A 13409-nucleotide genomic window follows, 5' to 3' on the forward strand; every position below is an offset into this window, starting at 1 on the left:
TGCTCTTTGACTCCAGAATGTGTATGCATGAGCTTACTTTAATTTCCCTAGCAGTAAAATAAAGCTATCAGACAGATTACCTTCTTTTATAAAATTTTTAACTTAAAAAATGCAATGAACATAAATTTTACCTGGCAAGAATGTGTGTTGAACTATTAACTGAAATATGACACTATTCTCTTTAAACTTCTAATGCATGATTACATTTAAGTTCAACAATTTATTGTACCAATTAAAATTTGCCAAGCAGTATGAAAAAACTTAACACACTATCAATACTAATCAGATGTCTTTGAACTTTTAGACTCAATTAGTGACATGGAACTAGCATTAACTGCTATAAAAGTTTGGTCTTCTATTACATGTATATTTTAAAACTTAGGAAAAAATGTCAGTGCTCAAATAGACATTTCCTTTTCCTATTGTAGGTAAATGAATTGGTGCAGGTAGAAACATACCTCCGAAGTGAAGGCGTGCTGGTCCGATACTGGTATCCTATTGATATGTTGGAAAGGCCCCCAGCAGGCTACCGAAGGACTGCCACCAATGGGCTGGTCACTTTGGACAATACCAACCTTCAAATTCACAGGTAAAATCGAGCCCTTCTTTCCAGCAGGTCACAGAAATCTACCGACTATTTTTTTACCACATGTGCTATTCATAGCTGACAAGACTTTTCTTTCAAAGCCAAGAGAGTGTCATGCCTCTGCCTTCAGCAAGAGTCATAGTCATCCATACAGAAGTTCAAGAGCTGTCTCCTGACCCAACCCCACCCCCTGCCCCGCCTACCCAGTGACAACCCTGATACGAGGGATAGACTTCCCATGGTGTTCACGTGGGGGCTGAGCAGCCCCATGTTCCAAATAGAAGCCAGAATCTTGTGTAATAACTCTGCAGGTGTTGCTTCTAGGGATTTCAGCAAGAGGCATGCCCAGTTAGCAAGCATCACTATACTCTGGAAAGCCCCAAAGCTTCCCACCAAGAACGCTCTTCTCTCAGTCCTCCTGGTCCAGATACCGCTGGCCAGCTGAGGGTCATTTTGACCATAAGCAGTGTGCCTGGTAACATTGCTGAGATTCTGCTTTTGCCAGGTTTTCAGAATAGAGCTGGAAATAAGTCAACCAAAGTCAGTCTTTTGTGGACGAGGCCCTGGTTTTTTGACCCTTTACTCACGGCTAATCCAGTTGTCACTGCAAATGTAGCGTGCGAGGTGGATTCTGGTCCTCCTCCTCCACTGGTCTTTCCACATCTGTGAAGGGGCACCACGAGTTAGCCTTTGTCCCCTTGCCTCACATAACCAATCAGCCAGTCCTGTTGACTCTTCCTCCAAAATACATCCCTACTTAGAAACACAAATCAGAACATTCATCTCTCCTCTAATTCAAACCTTGCCATGGCATACCATTTTCCATGGAGGGGAATTCAAACCCTTAACCTGGCTCACAGAACCCTCCCTCCCAGCAGAGTCTGTCTGCTTCTCCAGCACACTCTCTCTCTGCAGTTTCTTCACACACCAAGCTTGTTTCCTTCTCGGTGACTCTGCATGTGCTATTCCCTCTGCCCGAATGCTTTTCCCAGAACTTTGCATGGCTGTCTCATCCTTGTCACTCAGATGTCAAATATGTCACCTTTCCAAAAAGGCCTTAACCCTTCCATCTAAAGTAAGCACATTGTCAGAGTTCCTGTCATGACTCAGTGGAAATGAATCTGACTAGTATCCATGAGGATGCAGGTTTGATCCCTGGCCTCACTCAGTGGATGGTGTTGCCATGAGCTGTGGTATAGGTCGCAGACGTGGCTCGGATCTGGCATGGCTGTGGCTGTGGCATAGGCCAGTGGCTACAGCTCCGATTCAACCCCTAGCCTGGGAACCTCCATATGCCATGGGTGTGGCCCTAAGAAGACAAAAAATAAAAAATGAAAAAAAGTAAGCACATTGTCATAAGAGTGTATGTTACTTTCCTTCTAGAACCGGATATTTTACTTTTTTAAAACTGGTTTATTATTTGTTTCCGCCTTCTAGAATGTAAGCTTCCTAAAAGCAGAGGCCTTGTCTGATTTGTTGCTAGGGCCCCCAGTGCTTAATCTGGGGCCTGGCTCCCACTGTAGACTCGAAATAGGTGTTGAAAAAGATCTCCAAACATATATGCTTTGTATCAATATGGTACTATTAAAAGTTTTTAGAATTTCATTTAATATGTCAAATTTTAATAAATTTCTCTGATAGATGAAACCTATTGACTATCACTTTAGAGAAAAGGCAAGAAAGTCCTTTGTAGGGTTATAATAAGGCTACAGATGGTAGGACATTTATGATCAGTATTAATACAGTGATCTTAGTATTGAGATAAATATGAAACATGCCATAGACTTGAAAAAGTGATGGAATTTCGGTGTGCTCTACCTACAGCACTCAGCTAGGCTTTGGTTTTTTTGGTTTGTTTTTTTTTTTTTTGTCTTTTCTAGGGCCATACCCGCGGCATATGGAGGTTCCCAGGTTACGGGTCTAATCAGAGCTGTAGCCACCGGCCTACACCACAGCCACAGCAATGTGGGATGCGAGCCCTATCTGTGACCTACACCACAGCTCACGGCAACGCCGGATCTTTAACCCACTGAGCAAGGCCGGGGATCGAACCTGCAACCTCATGGTTCCTGGTCAGATTCATTAACCACTGAGCCACAACAGGAACTCCAGCACTCAGGTAGGTTTGAGAGAGGACTTTGGAAAATGAGGAGGTGTGGGTCTCATCAGCAAAGACTTCAGAGGCATTAAAAGTCTTGCAGGGTCAGAGTTCCCATCGTGGCTCAGTGATTAACGAATCTGACTAAGAACCATGAGGTTGCAGGTTCGATCCCTGGCCTTGCTTAGTGGGTTAAGGATCCAGTGTTACCGTGAGCTGTGGTGTAGGACGGTGGCTACAGCTCCAATTCAACCTCTAGCCTGGGAACCTCCATGTGCTGCAGGAGCAGCCCAAGAAATGGCAAAAAGACCAAAAAAAGTCTTGCAGGGTCAACTGAAAATAATCTCACTCCTGCTTCATCCTGGCAGCTTTGGCCTCTGCAGTCTGAAAGTGAGCTGAAGGGAGTCTGCAGGGCTTTTGGCTTTCATGGTCAGACCTCATGTGTTCTGCTGCCCTGGTGCTTGTGAGCTGTGCCAGTGCAGTCGACAGACAGGTCCCTGAGAAGGGACAAAGCAGGTAGAGTTGGTTTGTCTTCAGTTCTGTACAGGAATATTACAAACTGGTGGAGACGAGAAAGAAACCACCCAACATGTAGCATCTTTAGCTATTTATCTTCACTGTGTAGCTATGGGAACTCATCAGGTGTTAGCTGCTGGGTTGGTATTTCTTTAATTGCCTTTTCATCTAAATCTGAATTATGGTAGACCAGTATTGCCCTTAATTCAGTAGGCGGTATCAAGAGTTCCTTGTTGGCTCCAAGTAGGTTTTAGGCCTAGACTCTAGAGAAACAAAAGGCTGCTTCTAACTTGTCTTTTCGATTCAGTGCTTAATACCAGGAGAATTTTTTTTTTACCATTCTTCACTTGATGGACATTTGCGTTATTTCCACTTTTGGCTGCTGTGAATAACGCTCTTGTGAACACATATGTATGAGTTTTTTTTAATGTGGACATATATTTTCACTTCTTTTTCCACATTAATTTTTGAGTTGGGAAAAAAAGCGAACATAACTAAATATGGCTTTCTGTTTAAAACACAAGTAGCTGGAGTTCCCGTCGTGGCGCAGTGGTTAACGAATTCGACTAGGAACCATGAGGTTGCGGGTTCAGTCCCTGCTCTTGCTCAGTGTGTTAACGATCAGGCGTTGCCGTGAACTGTGGTGTAGGTTGCAGATGCGGCTTGGATCCCGCGTTGCTGTGGCTCTGGCATAGGCCGGGGGCTGCAGCTCCGATTCCACCCTTAGCCTGGGAACTCCATATGCCGCAGGAGCGGCCCAAAGAAATAGCAAAAAGACAAAAAAAAAAACAACAAAAAACAAAACAAAACACAAGTAGCTAACATGGAGCACAGAACTTGAGGCCAGAGAAGGCTGAGATGTGGTCCTTCCCCTTGAGCAGCGCACGGCCCGGCCCAGCATGGGGTCGGAGCGTTGACGCTCAGTGCCCCCCCACCCCTTTCCTTGCAGGGAGCTGCTGCGATGCGAGGCCGCGCTGGCCAGGCTGTACTGCCGCATGGCCCTGCTCAACATCTTCGCCCCCAAGCTGCCTCACCTGTTTACCCGCCTCTTCCACATCCCTGCCATCCGGGACATTACCCTGGAGCACCTGCAGCTGCTGTCCAATCAGCTCCTCGCTCCTCCCCTCCCAGGTAAACCTTGGCATTGCTGCTGTCACTGCAGAAATCAGCTCCAGGGTGGAAGAGCCTGGAGAATGAGCCGGGTGCCAGGCAGGAGTTGTGCTTAGTGTCCTCATTCTCCACGTGAGTGGGTGGTGAAGTCCCAGCATGGGATCTTTAGATTTAATATGCATAAGCCGCACGAGTTGGCCACCATCTTGGCAGTACTTTCTCATGCTTTGAAACAGCTAAGTATGGTGCACGACATATTTCGCCATTAACTTATTAAGCATTTATTGAGATTCCCAAACTAATCATGGATCAAGGAAAATGAAGTATTATGTATGAAATCTAGTCACTGTACTGTTGTCACAGACATTCTATTTGACATCTTTGAAGAAAGGAAGATGTTCCTGCCATCAAACTCCTGCAAAGCAGACCTAATTGATTCATTGTGACCTCAAGCAGAGTTGTTCTAATGGGCCATACTGTGTGCATCTACTCCATTTGGGGCCATTGGGGTGTGGGCTGATGCTGTGTGTTTGCTCCCCTGGTGAATGCCAACTGATGAATGTGCCCTCAGCCCAGTCAAAGACTGAGGGGCCCCTCTGTCTTCTTCTGGCACCTCAGCCTCCAGCCTGCTTCCCTTGACCTCCCAGCAGCTAAAATGAGAGCAGGTAATGAGAGGACAGGCAGCACTGTGAGCCTGGAGGGCATCTCACAGCCTTGGAGTCCCAGTCGGTGCCTGTCTGAACTACATTTCCACTGGCCTATCCAAGACCTTAGAGACTCCAAAACAGACCCGGGAAAGATTTAAAAGTTTTGCAGAAGGAATTTTGCCACAGTGATTAGCGCTTGCTTTATGAATTCCACTCTGAGCTGCCCTAGTGGTTCTTTGGTGCAGCTCAGGGTGGGCCAGGGCAGGCAATAGGTCAGGCTCTGGGAACCCCTGAATCCAAGCAGCTCCACTTCTACCTGCTTAATAGATGGACCTCACTCAAGTTTTTATTTTAGAAAATGGTTTTGTAGCTTAAAGTAAAAATTGGAACCCCCACTGTGGTGCAATGGGGTTGGCGGCATCTTAGGAATGTTGGGATACAGGTTCAGTCCCTGCCTGGCACAGTAGGTTAAGGATCCAGCATTTCCACAGCTGCGGCTTATGTCATGACTGTGGCTTGAATCTGATTTCTGGTACCACCTGCCACAGGGTAGCCAAAAATGAAAAAAAGAAAAAGAAAGCAAAAATTGGAGTTATCTTTCCTCTCAGCAGATTAAGGATCCAGAATGGTCACTGAAGCGGCTCAGGTCACTGCTGTGGCACTGGTTCAGTGCCTGGCCTGGGCACTTCCACATGCTGTGGGCATGGCCAACAAAAGCAAAAATTTAAAGACCACTGAATTTCTGACTCCTCCCCCACAGGATCTGATTGGTAATGTCTGTTATACAAGACCTATGTCTGAGCTCACTCAGCCAGGTTCTCTGGACAGGTGCTCCTTGTTCCTTAGAAGCTCACAGCCTTCGGCTGCTGCGGTTCTTGTCAGCTGGTGTTTTCTTTCTTGTCCCCAGACGGCACCATCAGCTCCAGCTCCATCCTCCTGGCACAGTCCCTGCAGCACTGCATCCATTCCCAGAACTGCTCAGCCACAGACCTCTTCTACCAGGGCAGCTCCCAGACAGTGAGAGAGTGGCTCAATGTGGCCATCACACGGACCCTGCACCAGGGTGAGGAGAGCCTTTTGGAGCTGACAAAACAGATCTGCTCTTTCCTGCAGGTAAAAGTCCAAAGCTCTGGTGTCCCTGAAGTGGGGTTTCAGATGTTAATTGGATATCTTATTGGGTGGTTGAAAATGACACTTGCGGAGTTCCCGTGGTGGCTCAGCAAAAATAAATTTGACTGTATCCATGAGGACGCAAGTCTGATTCCTGGCCTTGCTCAGTGGGTTAAGGATCTGGCATTGCTGTGAGCTGTGGTGTAGGTCAGCAGGGTACAGCTCCAATTCAACTCCTAGCCTGGGAACCTCCATATGCCACAGGTGCAGCCCTTAAAAAAAAAAAAAAAAAAGGAAAAAATATGACACTTGCTTCCCCAAGCCCCCATCCAGCCACCATGTCCTTTTCTTCCCAGCTCTCCTTCTTTGTGCCATCCATGGTGTCCCTTACTTCCAAGGCTTGTTTGTCCTCCTGCTCCTGTTACACTGTGTGCATCGGCTCTCCTTTCCCTGATAGATGGGAAAATGAAATGCTGTCTTCTGTTTGACCTGTGGCTTTCCTTGTTAAATGTCTCTGCAGACAGCACCAGAGCAGTTCCCCTCCGAAGAGTTCCCAATTTCTGAGTCCAAAGTCAACATGGATGTTAATTTTCCCGGGGCGGCTTTCGTTGTGGTATCTTGCAAAGAAAGTCAGTCTGGATTCCGCAAAGAGTAAGTTGCCCATGTTCTGGAAGATGGTGACAGAGAGAGAAAAGTGAAACAGATTCTGGTGAAATTTATAAAAGAAAAAAACTGCATTGCTTTTATTCTTCAGTGCATACTATATTCAAAAATGATTTACAATTCCTGGAGTTCCTGTCGTAGCTCAGTGGTTAACGAATCCGACTAGGAAGCATGAGGTTGCAAGTTTGATCCCTGGCCTTGCTCAGTGGTTAGGGATCCGGCATTGCCGTGAGCTGTGGTGTAGGTTGCAGATTCGGCTTGGATCCCTGCGTTGCTCTGGCATAGGCCAGTGGCTACAGCTCTGATTAGACCCCTAGCCTTGGAACCTCCATATGCATCAGGTGCGGCCCTAAAAAAGACAAAACAAAAGATTTACAATTCTTTCTGTAGTTCTGTTTTGGAAATTAGTCTTTATAAAGAGTGGCGGAGGTGACTTATGCATGCCCGGTTCTCACTCAGCCCCCTTCTCACAACAAAGTATCTGTTGATGTGCTTGCACTCATCTCACACTCTCCCCTCTTCCTCAGTTCCTCGTTATACAAGGCTCCGTGGGCGCGGGTGCTCGTGTACGGGCTGGGCCACAAAGTGAAGCGAAATGGCCAGCTAAACCTCATTGAAGCTGTCTGTTACCCACGGGACGCGTCTCCGGCCAACACGGGGCTCACGCCACCGCCTACCACCAACCAATACCCTTCTGTGATCCTCTCCACAGACAAAGTCCACATCAAACTGGGTAAGTTTCTGAATTAGCGCATGGTAATCAGCACAGCTCGAAGTCATTCTCTGCTGTCCTTCTTTGTGAAAAGTGAAAGGGTTTTCTACCTTGCTGTGTTCTAGGCTCCTATGGGTAAAGAATAGGACTGCTTCAGGCTGTGGATTTCAGACAGAGTGGATTAAAAGTTCCCCCTTTCCTGCCTGGGGGAGGCCTGGCAGATGCTGCCCAAACTCCAGTGGGGATTTCTTTTCACAAGTGTGTGCTGGGATACACACTATTCAGATTGACTGCACAGAGCCGTCTCATCATTTAGCTGTAATAATCCCAGCTGTCCTTCCTAAGTTCTCATTAAAACTGAATTCTCTCGAGTGTAATGTGGCTTCCTGGGGCAGCGGCCTCAGTGATCATCCACTTCTGGAGTAAATGGTAAACAAAGCCTGATGGCCTGGCTGGGAAGCCCAGGAGGTCTTGTCTCCCTGGCATCCTTGGTTAAGCCCTTGCACCTTTGGGCTTGGTGAGGGCTCCATCGCTGTGGATCCTGTAGCTGTCGCTGACTATCTGCTGTCTCTACCGGGGCGAGCTGACCCTGCTTCTGAGTCAACACACAGAAAAAAAAAAACATGGTCTCAGACTTCCACTGCCCGCTTTTGGCGTATTGGACAGGGAAGGCAGACACAGCTTTGCTACAATTATAAGCATGTATTTGAAACATTAGCCAACACTGGGCCTTGGCTTCACAGCCGCAGTTTGGAAACATTGCATCTTTAGGGAATAAAATGAAAGGATATTTCTTAAGTGATTTGGTCAGTGCTAAAAAATTTTATGATCTTTTATTAGCCTATTTTTTTTTATCATATTTTGCCTACACTGTTTTTAAAACTTTATACTAAACACAGAGGATCTCTGGAGTTCCCGTCGTGGCGCAGTGGTTAACGAATCCATCTAGGAACCAGGAGGTTGCAGGTTCGTTCCCTGGCCTTGCTCAGTGGGTTAAGGATCCGGCGTTGCCGTGAGCTGTGGTGTAGGTTGCAGACACGGCTTGGATCCCGTGTGGCATAGGCCAGCGGCTTCAGCTCCGATTAGACCCCTAGCCTGGGAACCTCCATGTGCCATGGGAGCGGCCCTAGAAAAGGCAAAAAGACAAAAAACAAACCAAAAAACCACAGAGGATCTCTGTCTTACCTGTCATTTCCCAAATAAACATTCACCCCAGAGTTCAGGCCGGTCAACACAGTTCCTCCTAACTTGGCCAGAGAGCCCGGATACCCAGCTTACGTCTGACCAGTGCTTGTGGAGGGGGTTGGTGTGCAGTGCAGGGTGTGAGGGGGATCAGGGCCTTTCTTCTCTCACCATGGGCGGCTTCAGTCAGGTTCAGGCAGTAAAGGAGAAACACAGCCCTGGGGTCCTGGTAGAACCTGAAGTCTGGCGCCCCCTGCTGGTCCACTCTGTAAACCTGTGATAAGCTGATGGCACCTGTGTGATTGCTGCTGCATTAGAGGGCTGGTTCTTTCTTTACCAGGCTGGGACAGTTCCAGTGAGGCATCTTTTCAAGTCTGTCTTACTATTTCCATGCCAGTTCATGGGGGCATGTTTATCCTTCCTTGTCCCCGCTTCTGCCCTTTGTCCTGTTGTCACACCAACAAATGGACTCCTTGGAGGACATCCTCTGCTCTTCCCGTGTCTGCAGCTGCTGTCTGGAGTGTGGAGAGTTAGGTTTCCTCTCACCGCCAGCACCAATGGGCAGGCTTTCTGGCCCTGTTTCTCTGCGCACCTCTGGCAGGTCTTTTTCATAGGCTTGTTTCCATCAGCTGCTGCCAGTTATGAGCTCTCTTCCTGGCCCTTCTTTTAGGGGTGTCTCCTCCTCCCGGAGCCGTGCTGGTGTTACACTCTCTGCCTCTGGAGTTCCCGCTGGCTATGGCCTTCGCAGAGCAGCTGCTGTCCTGGAGGTCAGAGGACGGTGAAGGGAGAGCCGAAGATGAGCCTGACACCATCCCGACGTCTGTCCTCCTGCAAGTGGTGGAGCTGCTGGGTGAGGCCTGCCTTCCCTCAGGATCAGGGGCTGGAGTAGCCTGCTGGGGGCCAGAGGAAGGCGCTTACCAGAGGGCCTTAGGGGCAGCCATAGTAGCCAAGTGGAGATAGCTGTCATCAGCGTGCTGTCATTTGAAGTGGGCTTGGGGGAGGCGTGAAAAGGGTAGCCTAGACTTCCAAATCCATGATTTGCTGGGTATTTCCATTATTTTGAGGGGTAGCAGCTAACCAGGAAAAGATTAATTTTATCATACTTTACTTTAGAACACAACTATATGCCATTATTGTGACTTTGAAGGTGAAATGTGGCATGGAAGTGAACGACATCAGAGTCAAGCATTATGATCTCCCAGCTCCTGAAGGGTTAAAGAGAGGTTGCATTTTGGGAGTTCCCGTTGTGGTGCAGTGGTTAACGAATCTGACTAGGAACCATGAGGTTGCGGGTTTGATCCCTGGCCTTGCTCAGTGGGTTAAGGATCTGGCGTTGCCGTGAGCTGTGGCATGGGTGGCAGATGTGGCTTGGATCTGGCATTGCTGTGGCTGTAGCAAACGGCAGCAACTATAGCTCCAATTAGACGCCTAGCCTGGGAACCTCCATATGCTGCGGGAAGTGGCCCTAGAAAAGGCAAAAAGACAAAAAAGAAAAAAAAGAAAAAAAAAAAAGATTGCATTTTGGCAAAACTCATGGAACAGTAAACTTAAGAATTGTGAATTTAGCATATGTAAATTATCTCAAATTCTCTAAATATTGAACTTTAGTTAAGGATAGGTCTGCTTGACCTAAAACATACCAATGTCTGCAACTTATTTTGAAATCAAAAACTAAGATCAGGGAGTTCCCATCGTGGTGCAGTGGTTAACGAATCTGACTAGGAACCATGAGGTCGCGGGTTCGGTCCCTGCCCTTGCTCAGTGGGTTAACGATCCAGCGTTGCCATGAGCTGTGGTGTAGGTTGCAGACGCGGCTCGGATCCAGCGTTGCTGTGGCTCTGGCGTAGGCCGGAGACTACAGCTCCGATTGGACCCCTAGCCTGGGAACCTCCATATGCCGCGGGAGCGGCCCAAGAAATAGCAAAAAGACAAAAAAAAAAAAAAAAAAAAAACTAAGATCATGAGAGTTCCCTTCATGGCTCAGCAGTTAACGAACCTGACTAGGATCCATGAGGATGAGAGTTCGATCCCTGGCCTTGCTCAGTGGGTTAAGGATCTGGTATTGCCATAAGCTGTGGTGTAGGTCGCAGATGTGGCTCAGATCCTGCATTGCTATGGCTATGGTGTAGGCTGGTGGCTGCAGCGCCAATTCAACCCCTAGCCTGGGACCTTCCATATGAGCTCCCTTGTAGGGCAGCCGGTTGGGTATCCGGCATTGTTGCTGCAGTGGCCCAGGTCACTGCTGTGGTGCAAGTTCTGTCTCTGGCCCCAGAACTTCCACACACCATGGGTGTTTTGCCAAAAAAAAAAAAAGCTAAGATGAGTCTGTGGCTGAATAGAGGGGTAGATGCATAGTAAAGCAGACACAGCAGGACGTTAATGGTAGAATCTGGGTAGTGAGCATATGGATATTTACTGTAGATGGCGTTTACCTTTTCTGTATTGTATTTTTCCATAATAAAATGTTGGAGGGAAAACCATGTAGCAAACTCTGATGCCCTCAGGGGTCAGGCATGTGATGTACCTGAGAGAAATTGGAGAGGAAGGTGGCATCAGACCGTCAGTGAGCTGGAGGGCACATGCCCTGTCAAGCAGCCCCTCAGCCTGCTACTCATTTGCTTCATAAGAATGTGGTCCCAGTCCTGCCAGATTCTATGACTTTTTATTACAAGAAAAGCCGTGAATCTAGATATTGATGTGAATGTCCCAATTTTCAAATGTTGACCAATTCATGTTCTTTAAAACACACCAGGGGCAGGGAGTGAACAGGGAACCACTGTCTGTGGGAAACGAAATGTCTGAGGCCGGCTCAGTTCACAGGCCATCATTTGCAGTTTGGGTGGAGAAGACTCCTCTTCTGTAAATGTCCAGTGGCAGAGGAAGGGCACCAGAGAAGGAAACATGAGCACCTAAATGCATGGCCCTGGACCCACCCTGTTGCCACTTCTCCCCTGTGGGTGGCTGCATGGGCACCCATGTCCGTGACAGCCATGAGTTCATCTCCAATTAGAATGATCGAAAATAGGAGTTCCCTTCGTGGCGCAGTGGTTAACGAATCCGACTAGGAACCATGAGGTTGCGGGTTCGGTCCCTGCCCTTGCTCAGTGGGTTAACGATCCAGCGTTGCCATGAGCTGTGGTGTAGGTTGCAGACGCGGCTCGGATCCAGCGTTGCTGTGGCTCTGGCGAAGGCCGGGGGCTGCAGCTCCAATTCGACCCCTAGCCTGGGAACCTCCATATGCCGCAGGAGCGGCCCAAAGAAATAGCAAAAAAAAAGAATGATCGAAAATAGCATCAGCCCTGAGAGTGGTCAACCTCGTCCCCTCCTTTGTAGGAACTATGCTTAATCTGGATTCTCGGTAAGTCAGCCAGACCTGGCTGCTTGGACCCTGGCCACAATGTGACTGTGGATGTAAGACACGCATCTGGCATGACGGGGACCTGGACACAAATGCATAGCCCACCATTGTTCTAGACAGTATTTCCTAAACTTCAGTCATTCTCATGCCACCTTCATGTGATTTCTGCCATGTCTGTGAATCATCCCTTTCAGTGTTTACTGATTTATTTTTATGGCAGTCAAGTCCTTTCTCCTTTTTTAAACTTTAATTTTAGAGGAAACTTTACATTGCTACTTTCAATGGAAAATTAGTGTCCTTTGCCATAACTGGAAGATAACTATAAAAATAAAAGGACGAGGGAGTTCCTGTTGTGGCTCAGCAGGATAAGAACCAAATGATATACTATCCATGAGGATGCAAATTTGATTCCTGGCCTTCCTCCGTAGGTTAAGGATCCAGCGTTGCCACAAGCTGTGGCGTAGACCACCTCGGATTGTACCCCCACCCCAGAAACTTCCATATGCCACAGGTGTGGCCCTAAAAATAAATCAGTAAAGATGAGAGAGTTCCTTGGTGATCTAGCAGTTAGGATTCAGCATTTTACCACTGTGGCCCAGGTTCAGTCTCTGGTCTGGAAACAGGTCCCACATCAAGCTACTGCACACCATGGCCAAAATAAAATAACATAAATTTAAAAATAAAAAGATAAGCAGTTACTGTTAAGAAATTTTGGCTAAATACTGTTTCTCATCAAAGGCTCTGGGTCTCTGGCCTATTCTCTATTAAAAATACTCTTAGAGTTCCCATTGTGGCTCAGCAGTAATGAATCTGACTAGTATCCATGAGGCTGTGGGTTTGATCCCTGGCCTCAATTAGTAGGTTGGATCTGGCATTGCCATGAGCCATGGTGTAGGTTGCAGATGCCGCTTGGATCTGGTGTTGCTGTGGCTGTGGCTATAGCTCTGATTCAACCCCTGTCCTGGGAACTTCCATATGCCTGGAAACTTCCATAGCCCTAAAAAGCTAAAAAATAAAATAAAATAAAAATAAATAAATAAATAAATTCTTGCCCCACAATGAGGCTTTCCTGTTGACAAAATCAGGACTGAAAGAGGAGTTTAAAAGGCATAGTTTTTCTGTGTGTGTTTCTGAGCTCCCTGGTAAAATTGGATTGTATGACCCCAAGAGTAAGCATCCCGTGGTTCAGGACATTATTCTTTCTCTCTTTTTCTGAGATTTGTCTGTTTGTTTTTGCTTTGTAGGGCTGCACCAGTGGCATGTGGAAGTTCCCAGGCCAGGGGTTGAATCAGAGCTATAGCTGCCAGCCTACCCCACAGCAACAGTAACATGAGCTGCAATCCACATCTGTGACCTACACCACAGCTCGTGGCAATACTGGATCCTTAACCCACTGATCGAGGCCAGGGATCGAACCCGCATCCTTA

At 47.5% G+C, this 13409-nt stretch overlaps 1 protein-coding gene across 8 annotated transcripts in view; it reads left to right on the plus strand.

Moving 5' to 3' along the window:
• Nucleotides 1-13409, plus strand: part of HECTD4 (HECT domain E3 ubiquitin protein ligase 4) — a 211478-nt gene that overhangs the window by 174983 nt on the left and 23086 nt on the right. For all 8 annotated transcript variants that reach the window (XR_014826914.1, XR_014826915.1, XM_005657322.4 and 5 more), the window contains exons 55-60: nt 429-589; nt 4150-4331; nt 5865-6070; nt 6588-6718; nt 7258-7463; nt 9295-9474. Coding sequence is in view for 6 of the 8 variants with exons in the window: in XM_005657322.4 (XP_005657379.1) it covers nt 429-589; nt 4150-4331; nt 5865-6070; nt 6588-6718; nt 7258-7463; nt 9295-9474 (1066 nt within the window). In the remaining 2 variants the exon portion in view is untranslated. The remainder of the gene's footprint in view (nt 1-428; nt 590-4149; nt 4332-5864; nt 6071-6587; nt 6719-7257; nt 7464-9294; nt 9475-13409) is intronic.

This window comes from Sus scrofa, chromosome 14, assembly GCF_054392235.1.
Source record: "Sus scrofa isolate SSC_HxYL_T2T_F1_AM1 chromosome 14, Sscrofa_HxYL_maternal_Yorkshire_Landrace_v2.0, whole genome shotgun sequence".
Lineage (NCBI taxonomy): Eukaryota > Metazoa > Chordata > Mammalia > Artiodactyla > Suidae > Sus > Sus scrofa.